Genomic DNA, 19,772 nt, shown 5'->3' with positions numbered 1-19,772 from the left:
TATTACAAAAAATCACACATGGGTCATTAAGTAAGACAGCAGCTGCCTGATACCGCTCTCTGAAGTACCTTGTGCATCCGTATATGATAAATTCAACTATGCCAAGAAGAGGAAATCCACGAACATGACGCATTACCATATTGTAACACTCTGCGTGGTTGGTTGTCTCGATCCCATATCGACGACCACCAGTGTCGTATAGAATTGACTACTTCTCCTTAAGTGCATCCTTAATCCACTGTGTGAAACGTCTCCGGCTGGAGGTTGAGGCCTGTTCCTTTAGCAGCTCGGCGCACATGTTATCTAGCACCTGCCACAATGCATCAAACTTTCGCTGCTGATTTTGAGTGCAGAATCTCTTGAACAAATTCATAAGTTCCTTATTCTTGAAGCGCTTATAAAAGTTTGCACCCATATGCCTTATGCACCACCTACTCACAACATCTGACCATAGAGGAGGCTGTCCTCGACTTCCTTTATGTAGTTATCTTATTGCTGCTAGAAGACCAGCATGTCTGTCACTGATGAGGCAAACATCATGCCTTACAGCAACAACGTGAATCTTCACACGTTCAAGGAACCAGTACCAGCTCTCTGTGTTCTCATTCTCAACAAAAGCAAAGGCGATGGGAACCACCTGCTTGTTGCAATCAACTCCAATCGCTGTCAGTATTGTCCCCTTATATCTTTCTGTCAAGAATGTGCCGTCAATACATAGAACAGGAAAACAATACATAAATGCCCTCACACATGCACCAAGGCAGAAGAAAGCACGAAGCAGAAACCCAGGTCCCCCATCTAAACTCGGTACAATGTAGGTATCAGCCGCGCTTCCAGGATTTCTCTGCACAATTGCTGACAGCATGTGAGGCAAGTTATCATATGATGCCTCATATGTGCCAAATCTCATCTCAAACACCTTTTGTTTTGCCCGCCAAGCCTTTGCATAGCTGATTTTGTATTGAAAACGGTCGTCGATGTCCCTAATTATCAAATTTGGCTCATAATCAATTTTGTCCAGAATCACCCCATACATCTTCTTGGCAACGAAAGTGGATGTGATGTTACGGTGAGTTTGAGCAACAGCAGTTAATCTACATGTATGTGATGTAACAATTGAACACTCCCAGTGTGTCTTGTACTTGCCCTTGTAGGCATGTACTCGCCATGTACAATCGCCATTGACACACTTCACCTCATATTCTTTGCTGCTAGACTTCACAACTCTGAATTCCTTCCTCAACGATATAGCCCAAAGCTTCACAGCATCTTTCACAGCTTCAATGCTAGGATACTTTGCCCCCTGCACAACCTCATTCTCTCTGTATTCGTACTCATTACTCCTAATATCCTGTATCACTGGATTTCCAAAACCCTTGCCTCTCCATTCACCTAGCAACGGGTAGTCCTCATCGTCTGATGAGTCCCCACATTCTTCCATCATTCGAGCCTCTTGGTCTTCATTCTGTACAGCTTCCACAATTCCAGGTATCCACTCACCCTCATCAGCTAAACCTTGCGGCTCAGGTTGAATGACATGCACGTTCTGATCTTCTTTTTCTCCTACCTGATCAGCTATACATTGCGGCTCAGGTTCTGTGACATGCATGTTCTGATCTTCATTTTCTTGTTCCACTGCTTGGTTCATATGAGATGATGTACTTGTTGATCCTTCACCGAATTGGACTGTCTTCTGGTGAATCTGAATTAGCATTGCAAGAGGCCACCCGCGGTCAAGATCTGCTTGCATGTAAGTCCGCCATTCTTCGGTGTTTGCTATAAGCATCAACTCCCAGAAATCCCCTTCAATTCCCCAATTTGTCACAGTCTGAACGGTTGGGAAATGAGTCTTTGGATTCACATTGAATATCTCGTGAAGCCATTTGCGTATGGAACCAAAACTCATCTCTAAGGGTTTATCTATTCCGCACTCTCTTCGTTCAAAAGCTGATAGATCTACTCCATACACATCATGAGAAATATATCCATCACCATAATGAACTTGAAAACGAAGCTTGCTCGACATATCTGGACACAGAATCATGATATTAAATTGATTGCTAATCTACTGTTTCAACAAAAATAATTACAACAAAAATAATTGCAAAAGATATCTGGACACACAATCATGCTATTTGTAAAGCGTAGAAGAATTTTGGTTACCTGCAGTCGCCGGCTCGAAAATCTAGCAGGTCTTCGCCTCTCTCACTCCCTCTCTCTTTTTTCTTGGTTTCTGGAATTGTAGTGATGCAAATGAGGGGTGGGGGACCAGCCAACCCTTATATAAGGGTGGGAGAGTTGGTCGCCCAGCAGCTGGGCGGCCAGTGGGGGCCGGCCGCCCGGCTGCCGGGCGGCCAGTGGGGGTAGCACACTGTAGCACTTTTCGTTTGTTTGTGGTAAATATTGTCCTACCATGACCTAACTAGGTTCAAAAAATTCGTCTCGTAACGTACACCAAAACTATGCAATTAGTTTTTTTATTTACCTATATTTAGTACTCTATACATGAGTCATTTGTTATATTTAATGTTTCGATGTGATGGAGATGTGATGAAAAATTTGGAATTTTTGTGGGATCTAAACACACCCACACGAGCCCGTGCGTTCATGCACACACTGTCCAATCAGAAAAATTACTCCTGCACTGAACTCCAAGTACAATTGGGCTGAATAAACAAACAAACAGTCCAAAAAAAAAGCACGAAAATCTTTAGGCGATAGATTCTAAATTTGCAGCGCGGGCGATATATAGCCTGCCCCTCTGGCGAGTCGGCGAGACTGGAGAAAACTGGCCTTTACCCGTTTTACCCTTCAAGATTTTGGGTTATTCGATGACTTGTAATAATTTGCAGTAAAACTCTGATAGTGATGGCACAGTATTATTATTCACTATGAGTTTGACCCGCCTGCATCCAAAGTTGCTGGCACCTTTGTAAGTAGTGGTAGTCAGTCAAGAAGCACATTGGTTTTTGATCCAGTACAATTGTACAAGGGTTTAAACCATATGTAGTTCCTAAAAATTTTTCTACAGTACTCATCACATGTATGGAGCATTAATATAGTTAAAAAATAACTAATTACACAATTTAATTATAAATGATGAGATAATTTTTTTAAATTTAATCAGTCTATAGTTGGACATTAATTGCCAAATAATAACGAAAGTGTTATGATAGCAAAATTGAAAAAATTTCGCGAACTAAATAAGACTTAATATGTGTATGATCTAAATACGATTGCCTATTTACCGCTGCAATTCTACCTCACCAAGAAACATGGTCACATCAGTTGGGGGATAAGCAGTACTAAAACGCGGCAAGACGTCTCAGTAGACCTGGGCATGGGCTGCCCGACCCGACAGACCCGACCCAACCCGTCCGAAAATAGCCCGACCCGACCCGACCCGAAGAGTTTGATGGGCGGGCTCGGGTCAAAATTTTTGACCCGGTATGACTGACGGGCCGGGCACGGGCTAAATTTTTTGACTCGAAATCCGAAAACCCCGAAGGAACCCGACATTTTATATAGGCCCGGCCCGACCCGACCCGAACCCGACCCGACCCGACTGGCTGTCGGGTCGGGTGCGGGCTCAATTTTACAGCCCGGCCACCGGGTCGGGTCGGGCACGGGCCGCTAGAAAAAACACCGGTTTTTTTTTGGCCCGACCCGAACCCGACCCGGCCCGGAGGATGCCCAGGTCTACGTCTCAGTAGCGGATTCCACTCTCCAGGCCTACAAACAACAGGACAGGAGCACGTTCTTCTTGTTCCTTAAGCCAAGAAGCTGGGGGCTATAAAGGTAATTTGCCCGCACGTCTCCTTCCCCGGCATCCGGAAACCCCCCTCCGACCGTCCGACGCCTCTCGATTTGAAATCCCCACCCCGAAATCGGAAAAAATTAGAAGAGGAAAAACAAAAAGCTTTCGATCTAGGGATCCCCTTCCCGGCCTCTCGTTCCCCTCCCTCCCCCAAAACCCTAGGCCAGCCTAGCGGCGGAGCTCGCCCGCCCCGGACCATGGCCGAAGACCACTACTCCTCCGCGTCGGCCGCCGCCCCGTCGGCGGCGGCGACCGCGGCGGCCGCTGCGGCGGCGGCGGTCGGGTCGTCGGTGATCCCGATCGTCAACAAGCTGCAGGACATCTTCGCGCAGCTGGGGAGCAGCTCCACGATCGACCTGCCGCAGGTGGCCGTGGTGGGGAGCCAGAGCAGCGGCAAGTCCAGCGTCCTCGAGGCGCTCGTCGGCCGCGACTTCCTCCCGCGGGGCTCCGACATCTGCACGCGCCGCCCCCTCGTGCTTCAGCTCGTGCACCAGCCGCGACGACCCACAGACGCCGAGGCCGATGAGTGGGGCGAGTTCCTGCACCTCTCGGGCCGCCGCTTCTACGACTTTCGAGATATCCGGCGGGAGATCCAGGTCGGCACTCCCTTTTCTCACCGCCGCTTTCGGTGATTCGGCTCATCAGTATTGGGAATAATCAGTTGTTTTGGACTTCGCTTTCAGTGGATAGGATCGGTGCTAGGGAGTTTAGTGACAATAATGTTGTGCTCTGACTGTTTGCTAGGGTTTGAGATGTTTGTTTAGGTGTTATGATGGTGCTCTGGGACTGTAACGATGGTAATGCTGGGTTATGTGGCATCATCTCTTGTGTTTAGCGTTATTGGTGATGCTGTTTCTTTGCTTGTTCCTCAGGTGATTTCATCTGGTAGTTTCATGTGGGTATACTGGTTTTGATGCTAGTTGCATTACAATTTGGTTCCCATCAGTGGTTGTTAGGAAGATTTGTGGTTATATGAAGTTAACTTGGGAGTGCAGAAGTTTTTTGTACAGGATTTTGGGTTTAGTTGGGTTCATCAGTTATCGTGGGGGTTGAGTTGCCATAATTGTTGCACAGATTCTATGAACCCACCGGTAAATGTTCTTTCATCTATGCAGGCAGAAACGGATCGGGAGGCGGGTGGTAACAAGGGTGTATCAGATAGGCAGATCCGTTTGAAGATTTTTTCACCAAATGTTCTTAACATTACTTTGGTCGATTTGCCTGGAATCACTAAGGTGCCAGTTGGTGACCAACCAACTGATATTGAGGCCAGAATAAGGACTATGATAATGTCATACATCAGACACAAGACATGTATCATCTTAGCTGTTTCACCAGCAAATGCAGATTTAGCAAATTCTGATGCTCTTCAAATGGCTCGGGTTGCTGATCCTGATGGTATGTGTGCACTGCAAAATCCACGTCTAGTCCAGTAGAACATTTCAGTTCAGAGTTGTATACCTTAGTAGGCTGATTTATTGTTCTTGTAGGTTCTCGAACAATCGGTGTTATCACAAAGGTTTGTTTCTTAGCCTTATTTCAAGGCTACAGACTGTTTATCTATATATTGTGTCCTACTCATTGCGGTCTTGTCTGTTCTATTTCTTCCAGCTGGACATAATGGACAGGGGCACTGATGCCCGCAACTTTCTGCTGGGAAATGTGATCCCCTTGAAACTTGGCTATGTTGGCGTGGTAAACCGAAGCCAGCAGGTGCCTTTTGTCTTTCTTGGTTAAGATCATCAATTCATAGAATCTTGTAACTGAAGGGTTCAACTGTATTAACAATTTTTCTGTAGCCAATAGTTTGATTTTGTTATTTATTGTTCAATCGTTCATTACTTGGATAATAATCGGAAAATTCAGCTGTTGCATTTCTGCCTCCTAGTTGCTGATAGTGGATGAAAACTTTGTAGCTTTACTATTAAACTAGCAAATAACTCTTTATATTTAGTTAATATGATAAGATGAATGATTATTATCTGAATCTTGCTTTACCAATCAAATACATGCATTTTCCTTGGTGTTCAGGAAGTTTTTTTATTTAGAATAATATATACCTTTGTTAATGATGCAGGATATCAACTCTGACCTTAGTATCAAAGATGCTCTGGCTCGTGAAGAAAAATTCTTCCATACTCAACCAGTATGCTGCTATAGAGTTTGTTTTTTTTTTTTGGTTTTCACATTCCCTTTTTCCGTATTAACGGAATTTGTTTGCCCTTCTTAGGCATATCATGGTCTTACTCAGTACTGTGGAATACCACAATTAGCAAAGAAGCTAAACCAGGTATGGTTTTGACTGAGATGTCCATTCTAGGACAACTTTTATATTGTGATTCAAAACTAATTCCATTTATATGGTTTCAGATCCTGGTCCAACATATAAAAACAGTTCTGCCAGGGCTTAAGTCACGCATAAGCAGTCAATTGACTGCTGTTGCTAAGGAGCTTGCTGTGTATGGTGATCCTGTTGACTCAAAGGTCTGTTTTCCATTAGGTTTCTTTTGGACAAAGTGATAACATAAACTGAATTACCTGGCTTGTTTCTTTGCTTATGATTCATCTGCACTCTTATTCTTTTTATCTCCTTGTGATGCCCATCAAACGTTTCATGGTTGCAGGCCGGGCAAGGTGCAAAGCTTTTGAACATTCTAGCTAAATATTGTGAAGGTAACTACTGAACCATGACCATTTTTACATGGAAGCTATATGTATGCCTCAATAGATAGATTTGCCTATTACTTTCTTGTGCTGTGTCTTTATTTTTAAGCATTAGGTTGTTAACACCTTGTGTATGCCACAGCATTCTCCTCGATGGTGGAAGGAAAAAATGAAGATATATCAACCATTGAACTTTCTGGTGGAGCAAGAATCCATTACATTTTTCAGTCTATCTTTGTAAAAAGCTTAGAGGTGCGTGGTTACAGTTGATGTGCTGGCTTGTTTTCTTTTATTCCATGATGCATAGTGTTTTTCGTTATACATGCGTCGTGCGATAACATGAGTATAAAATCTGTGTCTCGACAGGAGGTTGACCCCTATGAGGATGTTACGGATGAAGACATCCGCATGGCTATCCAAAATGCAACTGGTCCTAGAAGCGCGCTGTTTGTACCTGAAGTAAGACACGCACCTGTCTCTTTTTGCGTGCATTGTTGAGACTATTAGCCTTTGAACAGTTTAGCTGATAATTCTGTTGCAAACAATCTCTTAGGTACCATTTGAAGTCCTTGTACGTAGGCAGATCAGCAGATTGCTTGATCCAAGTCTTCAGTGTGCACAATTCATATATGATGAGCTAGTAAAGGTATATACTTGTCTACATCACTTTTATGGCCTTTTTTGGGCAGTTTTTCTTTACATACCTTGTATGATTTCAGATTTTGTAATGTATCTAGGTGGAAATTCCCTAATAATGGGTCAGTCCAGTTGTATATTTTGGGAAGCTGAAATATGTATTTGTTCAATCACTTTATTACTGTGCTATCTAACATACTGTATACTCTTTCTATTGATAGTTCTCATAACTTCACTCTTTTGTTGTAGATGAGCCATCGCTGCCTTGCAACAGAGCTGCAGCAGTTTCCTATACTCCGCCGAAGCATGGATGAAGTAATTGGGAAGTTTTTGCGGGATGGGCTTAAGCCAGCAGAAAGTATGATAGCACACATTATTGAGATGGAGGTACACACTCTTGCACTGTGGTTGTTAACTTATTTTTTTCCTGGGAGCTGCTTGACTTCTAAAAAAAAATTCGGCCGGGTGGGGAAAGACCGCCCCACCGGTATTAGCTTAAGAAGAAGCCTCGGCTTCCCCGACCGAGAAAATCCCCGAACCCTGGCCCCGCCCTGACACTGGGAGACGTAACCCCTGGGAACTACCTGCCTGGGCCATGTAAGGGTCCTCAGGCCGACCTGGGTCGTCTCACAACCAGTGCTTTGGCACACGGGGCCAGCGAGGGGATTTTTTTACCCTCAGCCTTAAATTCGCTCCCACGGGGAGTCGAACTCAGGACCTGATCCCTGATCTGAAGTTCTAAATCTCCAAAGCTTTGTGGTTTCTAATGGCCTGTTTGGAAAAGATGGAGTGGTCTAGGAACTTTTGGTATTTTAGTTTAGTTTCTACTAAATCCTAGGGAGTTGGATCTTAAAACCACCTTTCAAATAGACCATAAGTGTAATCACCTGCACGATACTTAACCTGACTCTTTGCATTCAGCATTCATACATCTTTTCTTGTTTTTCCTTCACTAGCAATGATATTAATTGTGCAGGAGGATTACATAAACACATCACACCCGAATTTTATCGGTGGCAGCAAGGCTGTCGAGCTAGCACAACAGCAAGTTAGGTCTGCTAAAATGTCATCGTCGGTGGTAAGAAAGGTATGCATATGTTATGTCAACTGTTATTACAAATGTTGTTATGAGTGAACTTTAGAATCTATACCAGCCATAATATGTTTGTCAAACTATGTTTTTTCTGTTTGAATTTGTTTGTTTGTTAAGCAAACTCGTAGGACCATGCCAAAACTATAGATTCTAGAATGAAGAATTGGAGTTGTGACCACTTGCTGTTCCTTGTTTGATGTGAAAGGCAGGACACTTTTAGGGTTATGAAGATTTATTCCACTTGGTCTGCTATTACTTATTTCACATGTACCTTTGTCCTTTTATTTTATTTTGTGGAAATGTTGCTTTTCTTTTACTACCCTCTGTTTTTAAATATATGGGCTTAGGACAAACAAATCTGTTGATACATTTAGAACAAGCTATTAACCAAAATGAGGTATTTTTTTTGGAGGCATATGTTTCTCTCAGGTTGTTTGCAAGTCAAGTTAATTCAGCTCACATCCTACCGATTATCCAAAAATACTTAATAATATATTGAATTGCAGGATGGAGTAGATGCTGATAAGGTACAGGCTTCTGAAAAGACTCAAAAAATGCGTGCAGTATTGGGCAGAACAGTAAATGGAGTAATTACTGATCACATCCAGGTTTTTCTCATCACCATCTTTTAGCAGTTATGTATTGTGGAATTTTTTTGGCACTTGTATCTTTACTCTTCCTCTTTTTTTTTAAAAAAATACCAGGGGGTAAGGCCTGCTTCCGAGGCTGAGAGACCAGGATCTTCTGGTAAGGAATTTTACTGCAAATGTAAAATATATATTTTGTGTGTTACCATAATAAGAAAGTTCTGTGTCTTCGATTTCTTTCTCTCTTTTTTTTTTGCTTTTCTTTTTATGATTCTTTCCCTGTGCATTTTTATTGGCATGATCTTTTTGAAACAATGTATCTCAGTCCAATTACCTGGCATCTTTTATCATCCTAGTTACTGAAACCATTTATCTTGCTCCAAATTACCTGGTATCTTTAGGTAGTGCAAGCACATCCTTTTGGAATTCAATATTTACTTCCAACGAGGACCGTGCACATGCTTCTGCAAAAGATAATTCAGCAAACAGATCGTATACTGTGCCGACACCCAATCTGGAACATTCATTCTCCACGATACAGTTAAGAGAGGTGAGGTATCTTATTAATTTTCTCATTAATGCCATTCACATACACCGAGTGATTGATGAAGAGACCCTTGTTGAACAGCCACCGGTCGTCCTTAAACCTTCAGAACACCAGTCTGAGCAGGAAGCACTCGAAATAGCAATCACAAAATTGCTATTGAAGTCATATTACAATATAGTCAGGAAAAATGTGGAGGACTTCATCCCAAAAGCAATTATGCATTTCCTGGTATGTGATTACTAACCAATTTGTCCACAAGATTGTCTGTTTCTGTGTGCATGTCATTTCTTATGCAATCCTTGTGCTATTTTTAATGACATTAGTAGGCTTAGAGGGAAGTGTTATGAATATGTCTATATCAAGTATGGTTGCATACCAATAGCACTGTTATCCTTGGTGGACACTGTTAAGGGCCACTATTGTTCGGGATTGATCATGTCCATGGTCATTAAGTGATTGGTTTCTTCTTCATCAGTCCTAAACATTGCATTCTAGTGGCCAGATTGCTCCAATAAGTTCCAGATTTCATTAAGTGAGACGATATGGATTTGAGAATTGTCTTGTAACATTTCACTCATCTGTGACACTGGTTCTGTTGCAGGTTAATCACACAAAAAGGGCGCTGCATAATTACCTCATAACAAAGCTTTACAGGTAGGTACATGATTTACTCTTGTTAAGCAAAGAAATTTTATATGCTATGGTACAATTTCACTCCAAACGCTTAAATATTCTCTATTACCCAATTCAGAGATGATCTCTTGGAGGACTTGCTCAAAGAACCTGATGAGATAACCATAAAGAGGAAGCAGATAAGAGAAAATCTCAAGGTTCTTCAGCAAGCTTACAAAGTATGTTTTCGTGACTCTAATTCCTCCATTCAAAAGTCTCTGGTGCCATTTGATCTCACCAACACTCAGCTTTTTTTCGCCTCACATGTTTCTTCTGCATCATTCAGACTTTGGACGAGATACCACTCGACGCGGAGGCAGTTGAGAGGGGTGGCTATTCCCTTGACTCTGATGTGATTGGTCTACCAAGGGCCCACGGGCTTTCGTCATCCCTACATGGATTCAATGATGGAAGTTCACCATATTCAACCCCAAAGCAGTCAAGGTCAAGGAGATCCAACCATTCAGGGGAACAGCCCCCTTTCAATACCAATATGAGTGGCAATGGTTTTTGATGCCACCTTTCAATGTTGCCTCTCCCAGATTGAACCGCATCAAGTTTGTTGCCATCCATAGATATATGTTTTTTCTAGTTATATTCTTTGTAGCGCTGCGCCGATGAAGCCTGACATGGTGCGAGTTTTGTCATTTCGCCTTTTTGTACAGTATATCTTTGCCCAGTCATTGTCTTAAATGATATCGGTGATGGGTATAGTTTTGTTCGGACCCATGGAAGAAGCTATGGAAATTTCTACTAGGTGTAGTAGTGCCGAGTGCCTGTATGTTACCACGGATTTGCTGTGCAAAATATGACATGGCTGGTATGGTGGTGCAAGAAGTTGACAACAAATTGTTCCCTTTTACGCTGTTTTGATTTGTAGAGCCTTCGTTTAATAATGCTGATTGTTAATCAGCATTGTGATTTGTTGAATAATTTTTAAGCGAGAGGATCGTTCTTTGTTTTACATAATGCTTCATGTACTGCAGTTCTATACTTGAAGCTTGAGCTAGGAGTAATTTTTAATTGTGACTTGCTAATAACACAGGAAGCGCGTTGCACAGATAACACAGGAAGCGGCGTTCAGTTTCCGTCCGCAAGCGCAGCTCAGGTTTCAGTATCTAGTTATCTTCTCTCGCGGCAGCAGCAAAGACATGACGCGAGAGAAGAGGAAAGCGCTGCTCTTCCTTGTTCCTTCCATTATCTACTTCGGCGCAGCAGCAAAGAGATGGTGCGAGCAGCGCAATCTGGTTTCTTCCTAAACTCGTGGCATAACCAAAGAAGTGCAAGTGTAAAAAGGATTTCCCTTTTTTATAACGAAGTAAAGGATAAGCACAAATGCACAATGGAGGAGCTCTCCATCGTATCCATACGAACTATAGTTGTCCCTGAGCAAATAAATGAAATACATGACATAAAACACAAACTACATTAAGCGACTGCAGAAAAAAAAATCAGCAAACGGCCTATTAGCTATATTTATACAAACGGACCTCTGCGCTGTCTGAAATTCCCACCTCTAAGTTGTCTGCAGACTGCTGACAGTGCATCTCGCACATGATCACCCTAAGCTAACCTGCACGCACAAAGCTCACAATCTGATAAGCTGCCCCTTTTGGACGGCTACATTTTGAATTATTAGAAATTGGAAATCAAAAGGTTGTGAAGATTCATCGGTTGAATTTATATCAAGCAAGTTTCTCTAGATTACCTTGTATCCGAATTTCATGAGCTAGTTAGAGATCATTGAGCTGATTGGTTTGGAGCATGTAAAATTCCTCAGAGCACCAACGACAGTATTTCGTGCTATATCTGGATCGGCATTAAAGATTTGCAGAACTCTTAGGCCATTTCACTTCAGTCTTCCAGTTACAGGTCAGCCTTCTGTTATAGTCTACTTGGCCATCTTCTTTTTTGATTTCTTCTTTTTCTTCTGACCAGCTTCTGATTCACGTTTGAAGATTGCCAGGATTTCAATGCTGCACTAGCAATTCCATTTAGTATGATTCAAAGTTGACAATGTACACATCAGTAAGCACATTGATTAGATGTGAAATGATGGCGAAATTCCTTGAAAAATTCCAGATACGAATACAATACACAAGAATGATCAACTTTACAACAGAAAATTCAAGTCTATAATGACCCAAAACAGGTGGTAATTAGGATCAATAATAGCAACTTCAAAGTTGGAAGGGACAATTTTTGTTCTTGCAGTCCACAACTTGGTGCGACACGTAAGGATATTTGTTGCAGTAAAATATAGTTTAGTGCTTTCTAGTCAAGTAGCAGAAATAGTTACCTATCTGTGCCAGGGAAGAAGTTAAAAGCATGGGCATTCTCCAACTGCCAGGCCTTGCTGGATATCAAGCTTTTGCAGTCCTGCAAACGAATGATTACAGATACCATAACGGTCAGATGACTGAGTCCAAAGGGTATCAACTGGGCACTGCTTAGAAGTTACATAACTAAATCAGGTTCTGAGTCTCACCTTCTTAAAACTTTCCCACCCACAGCTAATGTATATAAGGGTTTCAGGCCAGGTTTCACTGCTCTCTTCTGTTGTCGTATTATCAACATGAACAGCTGCTTCCCTTGCCCGTAAGATCCATGGTCTCTTCTCATCCTTAACCTTTGCAAGTGAACTGTGTTCATAAAATAATATCTTATTAATAAAGTTACCACAAGGAGAAGGAACTCAGAATTGCAGAAAATTAGCATGCATATTAGTAGAAATAAAAGCATGAAAGTACAAAAACAACATAATGCTGCTAGCTACACCTTTTAGCCTTGTATGCCTTGCGCTCAGACAAAGCAACTTTCTGCAAAGCAGTGATAACAGATGGGTGCAATCCCTTCCTGGGAGGATCCACAATAACGACACTTGACCCTTCAAACCAATGAACAGGTTCCTGGTGCCATGATGCAAAATTGAATATTCCAATGAATACCTAATATAAGATATATGTACAGTAGAAATACAAGATCGATTGCTTACAACTGAAGCGTCAGTATTGTGCCAAGTGATGGTGCAACCCAGGTTCGCTGGAAGTCGGCTTGCTGATTTCTCAAAAGACATCTTCGATTGTTTGTTAATCTCAACACATTTCACAGACCTGGAAGTAGAACGATTTTTAAATGAAAATAACTGGGTAGGAAAGCATTCAATCTAAAGTAATGTACTGAAAGTAAGCATGCCCAATCAGATATGGACAGCACTGAACTGCAGCGCTTTGCACACAAATTCCTTTTTGTAAATGTCAGTTTTTTTCATAAAATATTTCTTAGCTTATTAACAATAGTTTGTCTTCCCATGCTTATAGTTCAGTCAATAATTGGTTTCAAAAAAAAAAAAAAACTGGGCTTGGGGCCAAATCACATAAGGCAGGACCGGACTTGGTCTCTGGGCTTTAGCCTATTCAGCCGAGGCCTTTAGAAATAAAGTCTGAGCAGTACCATACTCAGCAAGGTCAACCAAATCAGTACTGGTTTTGGCTAGTTAGCTGCCTACAACTAATAAAACATATAATGCCATGCCGAACCGCTGTCGACAAAAGATATCAACCAAGAAACCATATGGAAGCAAAAGCTCTTGGAATTAGTGCATGCATTAAGACATTACATCAGGTTGCAAATATTTTAGCACATATATCCTGACCAGCATATTTGATTTACCGGATGTAATACAGAAATAACATCTGTTCCTGTTGGGATGCATTTATCTCACCTACATTTCCTTGAAGCAGCAACCGATAGCCCAATAACTCCAGCACCGGAGTACAAATCAACAACTGTTGAACCACGTGGCACATACTTGTTCAGCTTATGCAGCAAAGAGTTAAATGACTGCAAAGAAAACAAAGCACTGTGTAATAGCAAGAAAATAGCACGAGAAACTTCACATAAACTTTAGAACTGTAGCTCCAGACATATCTGAGATATTTGCGCAAGTACACAACAATACATGTGGTGCATGGAGCTCTCAGGGTATCAAGTAGCTTGCGGAGAATTGAATTGCCAAGACAATATATCAGGAAATTTTGCATGCTATACTTGAAGTTCTACATGAGCAGGCATGATTTAATCGCACATACCAGAGTATTAGCCTGGCCAAAGCTACAAGGGTCCAGCGAAATATCAACTCCTCCATAACGCTCCCACAGGTCTCTCTCCCCTTTGAGATGTCTCCATTTATGCCCAAAAATTATCTGCAGAAGCCACACATTGTTATAAAGAAAAAAATATGTTCCCTTTTCCCGTGAAGAAAATCATATACTGAAGTGAACAAATTGGTTGCTCAACAGATCTGGCAGCTAATATTTGATCGAGGCAAACAGCTAAGAGTAGCAACAAGAAGGAAGAACAACAGAACCTTGAAATTTTGACAATATAATTGACTAGTCCAACAGGATTATTTACCCACTCTGTGCATCTCGTACATATACTGGTATACATACAACTTGCATAGATGTGACTGCTAGCATATGTAATCCTATAAGGCAAGGAAAAGTGGTCTTGGTACACCTGTTAACTCAAACCAAGGACATGACCTAATTCCAGCTGAAATTCTGCTAGATGTTGCTTGTGTGTGTGGGGGGGGGGGGGGGGGGGGGGGGGTATCTGGATTTGTTGACATGTGGGGTGGTTACCACTACCATATGTCTACAGGGCCACTCCTAATTCCTAACTTAATCTTCACTCTGTTTGATTGCCTCCCTTTGCAGAAAAATACAACTGTTTACAGCGACTGTAATAATAATGCCAAACGGTGAGTGTGTATTATTTGCATGCAGAAGTATAGGACATGGTTTACATTCACAAAACTAAGAGAAAGGTATCTTACATTGCTTGTTGATGTCTGAAAATTGGCCCATATGGAATGGATCAGATGAGCACTACCTTTTGGCCCACCATTTCTCCACAAGAACTGTCATAAGAAGTATATTCACAATGATCAAATGATACAGCATGCAAAGCAGGGGAATATGTTGGTACAAGATTCTCAAGGAAATATATGGAAAACGAACAGCTGCATGTGTTGCAGAACCGCAGTTTCAAGTTTCAACAACTTACTTCTATCAATAAAGCCAGCTTCTCTGCATTTTGGGAACGCTCATCTCTTGAATTCCAAACCAACGAAACTTGAACTCTCCCTGAATGGTAATGGGATTTTTTCGATCACTTTGGCCAAGGAGATTGATGGAAAGAGCATTCAGCAAATGAAGAGTTAGAGAATCAGACTAACCTTGCTCATATCTTTTATCAACTGGAATAGATGTGTTGTATGTTGTCACAGCCATCTGGAGAACATGGCAAAGCAAATAAATTCCATTACAGCAGGGAAGACAACTACACTCTATGGTATCTGCATTCTATATTAGAAGTGACAAATTCACGGGTGGAGTATAATGCTGGGCCTAGAAAAACATAAAGTTTCTTCATATGGTTATGTGTTACTTCAAGAAAACTAATTACCTGAACATATCTGAGTTCACCAGTTCCAGCGTCTTCGTCAAATGGCTGAATATTCAACTCAGATATACCTACAACTCCAATATAGTAAGCTTCACTTGACAGGTTTAAGACAGTATTTATGCACATCCACTGAAGAAAGCATGTATTTACGATGGTAATATACCTCGCCTTAGCAGCTTAACAGCAGCATTAATGCTTGGGTGGTGAGCTGAAAATTTGTGAAAATAAAATGGATTTATTTTGCAAACAGAATAATATGTAACATTCCAGAGCTGAAACAACTTTTGCTAACTCCTTTAAATAACTATTATGAATTTACGATAAGTAAAATATGATCGCTAACCTCTGCACTCCGGAATATCTGTTACGACATGTGTCCCTTCCTGGTATAAACCGATCAACGGGTTCTCTGGTGTTCCACGAACTGCTAACTTTGCCCGGCACCGCCATTGGGACTAAAAACACAGTTGTCCATTTACCAATAAGTAAAAGCACCCAAGTAACAGCATGCCCACTTTAGTTGGTCAGATAATATATGCTTTCAGAGATTGAAGAAATAAGTTAAGGTTCTATTCACCAAGTGAGTGTTCGAACGAGAACCACAAAAAGAGTATATTATAGGTTGACAATGGCTAAGCTAATTACAAAATTGGAGCAGAGCTCAACAAACCGCCCAAACAGCATACAACTGCATGGCGACTGGTAAATTGGATGGGATGCAGAAGGAATTTTTAGAAGCTACACAACTGGATGGAGTGCACACGTACCAGCCTACCCCTGCTGAAGGTGAAATCTCCGACACCATGGCCCTTGAAGAAATTCGCCACCTCCTGCAGCACCGGCGGCTTGTCGAGGTCTACCTCGTGCGTGCAGCCTGAGCACCTACGAATTGGATCAATGATAAATTAGTTCACACGAACGCAACGCGGCACGGGACCTCTATGTGTGTGTGTGTGTGTGTGTGTGTGTGTGTGTGTGTGTGTGTGTGTGTGTGTGTGTGTGTGTGTGTGTGTGTGTGTGTGTGTGTGTGTGTGTGTCGGTGGAGAGAGAAACGTACTTCCCGAAGTGGACGCAATCGAGGCAGGTGGACGACGAAGACGCAGTGGAGACAGTGTCGGGAGGCAAGGGGGTGGAGGCGGCGGTTGGTTTTGGCGCGGCGGGTTCGAGGCGGGGCGGCGGTGGCGTCGTAGGAGGCGGAGGGGGAGGAGGAAGGCGGACGCGAGTGTACGGGGGAGGAGGAGGCGGCGGGCGGACGCGGGTGGTGCGAGGAGGAGGGCGGGTCGGTGTTGGGGTGTTCAGGCGCGTGGTGGACGGCGATGGCCAGGGGAGCAGCCCCGCCGGGGGAGGCATCGCTCGCCGGCGGTGAGGTGGGGAGGCGGGAAGTGTAGTAGAGAAGCAAATGGGGATAAGAGGACAGAGACGCATCCTCCCTCTTGGATTATCCAGAGCACAGATATTTTTCGGTGGGCTTAGCCTGCTCTGGGGGCCCAGGCCCGTTCGTTTTTCTCGGAATACGGCCCATGGATCCTTGTAGGAATACGGCCCATCAACCTGTCGGGTAGTCTTCGAGTCGGCGGCTCCCAAAACATTGATGAGGTGACAGGACGCCCTCCACCCAAAACCGAAGGAAGAAGACGACGCCCACGAAACAAAGCAGCAGCGAGGGGAGGAAGCAAGAGGAGGGAGGGCGCATCAACCCGAATTGAAGCATGTGAGCTGCCCAATTCCATCTTCTGCTGTCTTTATGCGCACTCTAGATTGATCCCCAAACTGTTCTATCAATGGTTTCTCGAAAAATTTCCGTTCCCATCTTTTTTGCCTGTGAAAAAAAATCTGACTGTGATGCGCTGGGGCGATGGTTTTTGGCAGGAGAGCGTCGATTAATCGGCCGCCGACACCGAGCGCGGAGGAGGATCGGGATAAGGAGCCCTCCCTTGAAGAAGCCATCAACATCAAGGTACTAACTAGTACTTTTCCCCGTCTTTGCTGAAATCGAGCAGGAAAATCGTGCATCGCAGGGTTTCTTTCTTTTTTTTTTTTGGATCGAAACTAGAGGTCTTAATGCTCACAAGCTGGAGTCTGTAGCTTCTGGCGTGTGGTCCAAGTAGGTAGTCTCCGTTGGATTTGGTTAGGGTTTGGTTGTAAGGAAAGAGGAGGTTCTGGGATGGTTAAAACGAAGAGGAAACAATTAGTTTTACTTCTATCTCTGCTGTTTGTTCCTTGGGTGTGGTAACAATGAGGTGGGCTTTGGTTTGTCATGAAGTTGGTAGAGAGTGGGGAGAAGGAGAAGTTAATGGAGCTCCTCCGTGAGCGGCTCGTCGAGTGCGGCTGGAGGGATGAGATGAAGGCGCTCTGCAGGTTTGGCTTCTCACCCATTAAACTAAAATGCCGTTCGTGCTGAGTGTATGTTTGCTATTGACAAAGTATGTTCAATGATTCATAGTAATAAATCGCATTCATCTTAGTTGTATTCAAACGATGCTGAGCAAGTGGTTCATATTCCTATGGTTCTGATCTGTGCATTAAGCATAGCAAATTTTTGGACTTTTTGAGAAAACATGATGTTTTTGTCCTACTTACCAATGATTGCCTTATACTCAACTGATTTTGGTAGTTTGGTGAATTGCTACTGAAAATGCATGAAAGCTTGACAGGTACATGTTAATCTGTCGAAACCTTTATTTCTATCTTGCTCAATAGTACAGCTAAATTCTGAAGCAGAAGCAAGTGTTTCCTCGTGAAAATAACTTGCAGGGGTTCTGTTACTTCATAATAAATTGGATTATTTGCGAGATCTAATGCACACACAAGTTGATTCCATAGAACAACAACTTACGGCTGGCTTTTCAAAATTTTCCAGTAAATAATAGCTGCAATGATTTTACAAGATGGCTACTGCAGTTATAACAATCCATGCAAAATCTGCAATTTGTTTCTGTGTTCATTCTTTTTCCTGCAAAAAAAAATCTCGGATAAACATGTCCAGAGCTTAAAGGTTCGGAGTAACCCACTTAGCACATGCTCTTTTGCATATACAGTTATTGCTCATATGAGGGATTTAGGGTTTAACCACTTAGCACATATACTGACATGTTTCAGCTGAAAGTGGGTTCTTTTATTAACTCTGTCCAAATTCTGTGCTAAATGCTCATTGCATCCAATAAGATTCGATCTAATTCTGGAAGCTTCAAAACCCTAAGCTGCCACTAGCGTCTGAAATGTGTGCTACATTACACATTCAGTAGGTTAGGAATAAAGAAAGTGTGGTTTTAACTGGATAATATGTATCTTCCCCATGCTCAACATTCTTTGCTGTGCATCTCCTTTTTGTGTTTGTCTGTAGGGCATATGCAAGGAAGAAAGGAAGAAATAATGTGACAGTAGATGATCTTATTCATGTTATTACTCCGAAAGGAAGAGGTAACTAATTCCACTATATATGTCAAAAATGTCTTCATGTGCATTCATCTTTCTTTGCGTACTTGGAACAAAACAATTGGACAATCAGTAATGCATACTCTTGTCTTTTTGCCCCCGTAAAAAATGCTCATTGTTGGGCAGTTCTGCACTTTTACTTTCCTGGTGGAGAAAATTTGCTCCTCTTTGTTGCGGTCCCTCATACAGTGTTTGCAATTTATTTCGCATGTGAAACAGCATCAGTGCCTGATTCAGTGAAGGCAGAACTTCTGCAACGTATCCGGTCCTTCCTCATGTCTACCTCACGTCGGTAGTCATTTATTGTGAGTGTTGGAGCTACATGTACCATTGTACGAATACTGGGAAGTTAACCTTGTTGTGGACCAAGGGTGCAGTAAAACAATGCATATGGCAATATCATGACATGAAAAGAATAAGATTGATCTTCATGAGGCTGTCCACATGTTCCTTGGTCGTTAGCGTGATATTCAGGTGTCCAAGACACGGGGGTTGTAATCCTTGAATACTGTATTTGTTAAAGGAACCTGAGCTTGTAATGCTACACAGTGTTATTATCGCTCAATTGATGCTTGATTTCACAATTAGGAAACTGGAATATCTAGATATAAATGATAATATCCATTTGAAAACTGGAACCTGATTGGGTCATCTCCAGTGGGCCCCAACGTGAATCGATTCCACTTTGTCATTGTGTTGTGATGCTCGTGGATGTTATAGTATTGCTTGGCATTCGTTCGGGGGATCGGTTGTCTGCGTTGTCATGTTTGATCGTATGGGCTCGTGGCTGCTGCAGTGCTGCTCACTTCATTGTTGGTATTTGCTGTTCTGAGTCCGATGTGCATAATG

The 19,772-nt window shown here is 42.6% G+C and overlaps 3 protein-coding genes across 3 annotated transcripts; 2 read left to right on the top strand and 1 right to left on the bottom strand.

Annotated features, from left to right (window-relative positions):
• Positions 1-3,834: 3,834 nt before the first annotated feature.
• On the top strand, positions 3,835-10,889 carry LOC120709073 (dynamin-related protein 3B-like). Its single transcript, XM_039994591.1, has 20 exons — positions 3,835-4,413; positions 4,933-5,215; positions 5,308-5,336; positions 5,429-5,530; positions 5,895-5,963; positions 6,048-6,107; positions 6,188-6,301; positions 6,442-6,490; positions 6,624-6,733; positions 6,848-6,940; positions 7,035-7,127; positions 7,367-7,504; positions 8,094-8,204; positions 8,717-8,818; positions 8,915-8,957; positions 9,199-9,347; positions 9,426-9,572; positions 9,946-9,998; positions 10,096-10,195; positions 10,303-10,889. The coding sequence occupies exons 1-20, from the start codon at positions 4,015-4,017 to the stop codon at positions 10,528-10,530; spliced, it is 2,472 nt and encodes an 823-aa protein (XP_039850525.1). The 5' UTR covers positions 3,835-4,014; the 3' UTR covers positions 10,531-10,889.
• Positions 10,890-11,297: 408 nt separating this feature from the next.
• LOC120709074 (uncharacterized RNA methyltransferase pc1998-like) lies at positions 11,298-16,880 on the bottom strand. Its single transcript, XM_039994592.1, has 16 exons — positions 16,546-16,880; positions 16,256-16,370; positions 15,832-15,943; positions 15,652-15,696; positions 15,489-15,556; positions 15,259-15,313; positions 15,087-15,166; positions 14,857-14,940; positions 14,108-14,221; positions 13,741-13,859; positions 13,012-13,129; positions 12,795-12,925; positions 12,505-12,658; positions 12,316-12,395; positions 11,725-11,992; positions 11,298-11,589 (listed from the first exon to the last, which is right to left on the bottom strand). The coding sequence occupies exons 1-15, from the start codon at positions 16,836-16,838 to the stop codon at positions 11,908-11,910; spliced, it is 1,653 nt and encodes a 550-aa protein (XP_039850526.1). The 5' UTR covers positions 16,839-16,880; the 3' UTR covers positions 11,298-11,589; positions 11,725-11,907.
• Positions 16,881-17,042: 162 nt separating this feature from the next.
• LOC120709077 (transcription and mRNA export factor ENY2-like) lies at positions 17,043-19,561 on the top strand. Its single transcript, XM_039994594.1, has 5 exons — positions 17,043-17,199; positions 17,358-17,445; positions 17,752-17,846; positions 18,832-18,908; positions 19,143-19,561. Coding segments are annotated over exons 1-5 (339 nt in total). The 5' UTR covers positions 17,043-17,197; the 3' UTR covers positions 19,220-19,561.
• The last annotated feature ends 211 nt before the right edge of the window (positions 19,562-19,772 follow it).

This window comes from Panicum virgatum, chromosome 5K, assembly GCF_016808335.1.
Source record: "Panicum virgatum strain AP13 chromosome 5K, P.virgatum_v5, whole genome shotgun sequence".
Lineage (NCBI taxonomy): Eukaryota > Viridiplantae > Streptophyta > Magnoliopsida > Poales > Poaceae > Panicum > Panicum virgatum.
The sequence above is the reverse complement of the archived record's forward strand: the minus strand, read 5'-3'. Positions and strand labels throughout refer to the sequence as shown.

Excerpts from the sequence above, each read along its gene's own strand:
- LOC120709077 (XM_039994594.1), top strand. Across the intron at positions 17,847-18,831 it reads GAGATGAAGGCGCTCTGCAG|GGCATATGCAAGGAAGAAAG; the intron begins GTTTGGCTTCTC and ends GTTTGTCTGTAG. Across the intron at positions 18,909-19,142 it reads TATTACTCCGAAAGGAAGAG|CATCAGTGCCTGATTCAGTG; the intron begins GTAACTAATTCC and ends CATGTGAAACAG.
- LOC120709074 (XM_039994592.1), bottom strand. The coding sequence starts at position 16,838 with ATGCCTCCCCCGGCGGGGCTGCTCCCCTGGCCATCGCCGTCCACCACG. Across the intron at positions 15,314-15,488 it reads GTGAACTCAGATATGTTCAG|ATGGCTGTGACAACATACAA; the intron begins GTAATTAGTTTT and ends CATGTTCTCCAG. Across the intron at positions 12,659-12,794 it reads AAGGCATACAAGGCTAAAAG|TTCACTTGCAAAGGTTAAGG; the intron begins GTGTAGCTAGCA and ends TTATGAACACAG.
- LOC120709073 (XM_039994591.1), top strand. The coding sequence starts at position 4,015 with ATGGCCGAAGACCACTACTCCTCCGCGTCGGCCGCCGCCCCGTCGGCG. Across the intron at positions 6,941-7,034 it reads GCGCGCTGTTTGTACCTGAA|GTACCATTTGAAGTCCTTGT; the intron begins GTAAGACACGCA and ends ACAATCTCTTAG. Across the intron at positions 8,205-8,716 it reads CATCGTCGGTGGTAAGAAAG|GATGGAGTAGATGCTGATAA; the intron begins GTATGCATATGT and ends ATTGAATTGCAG.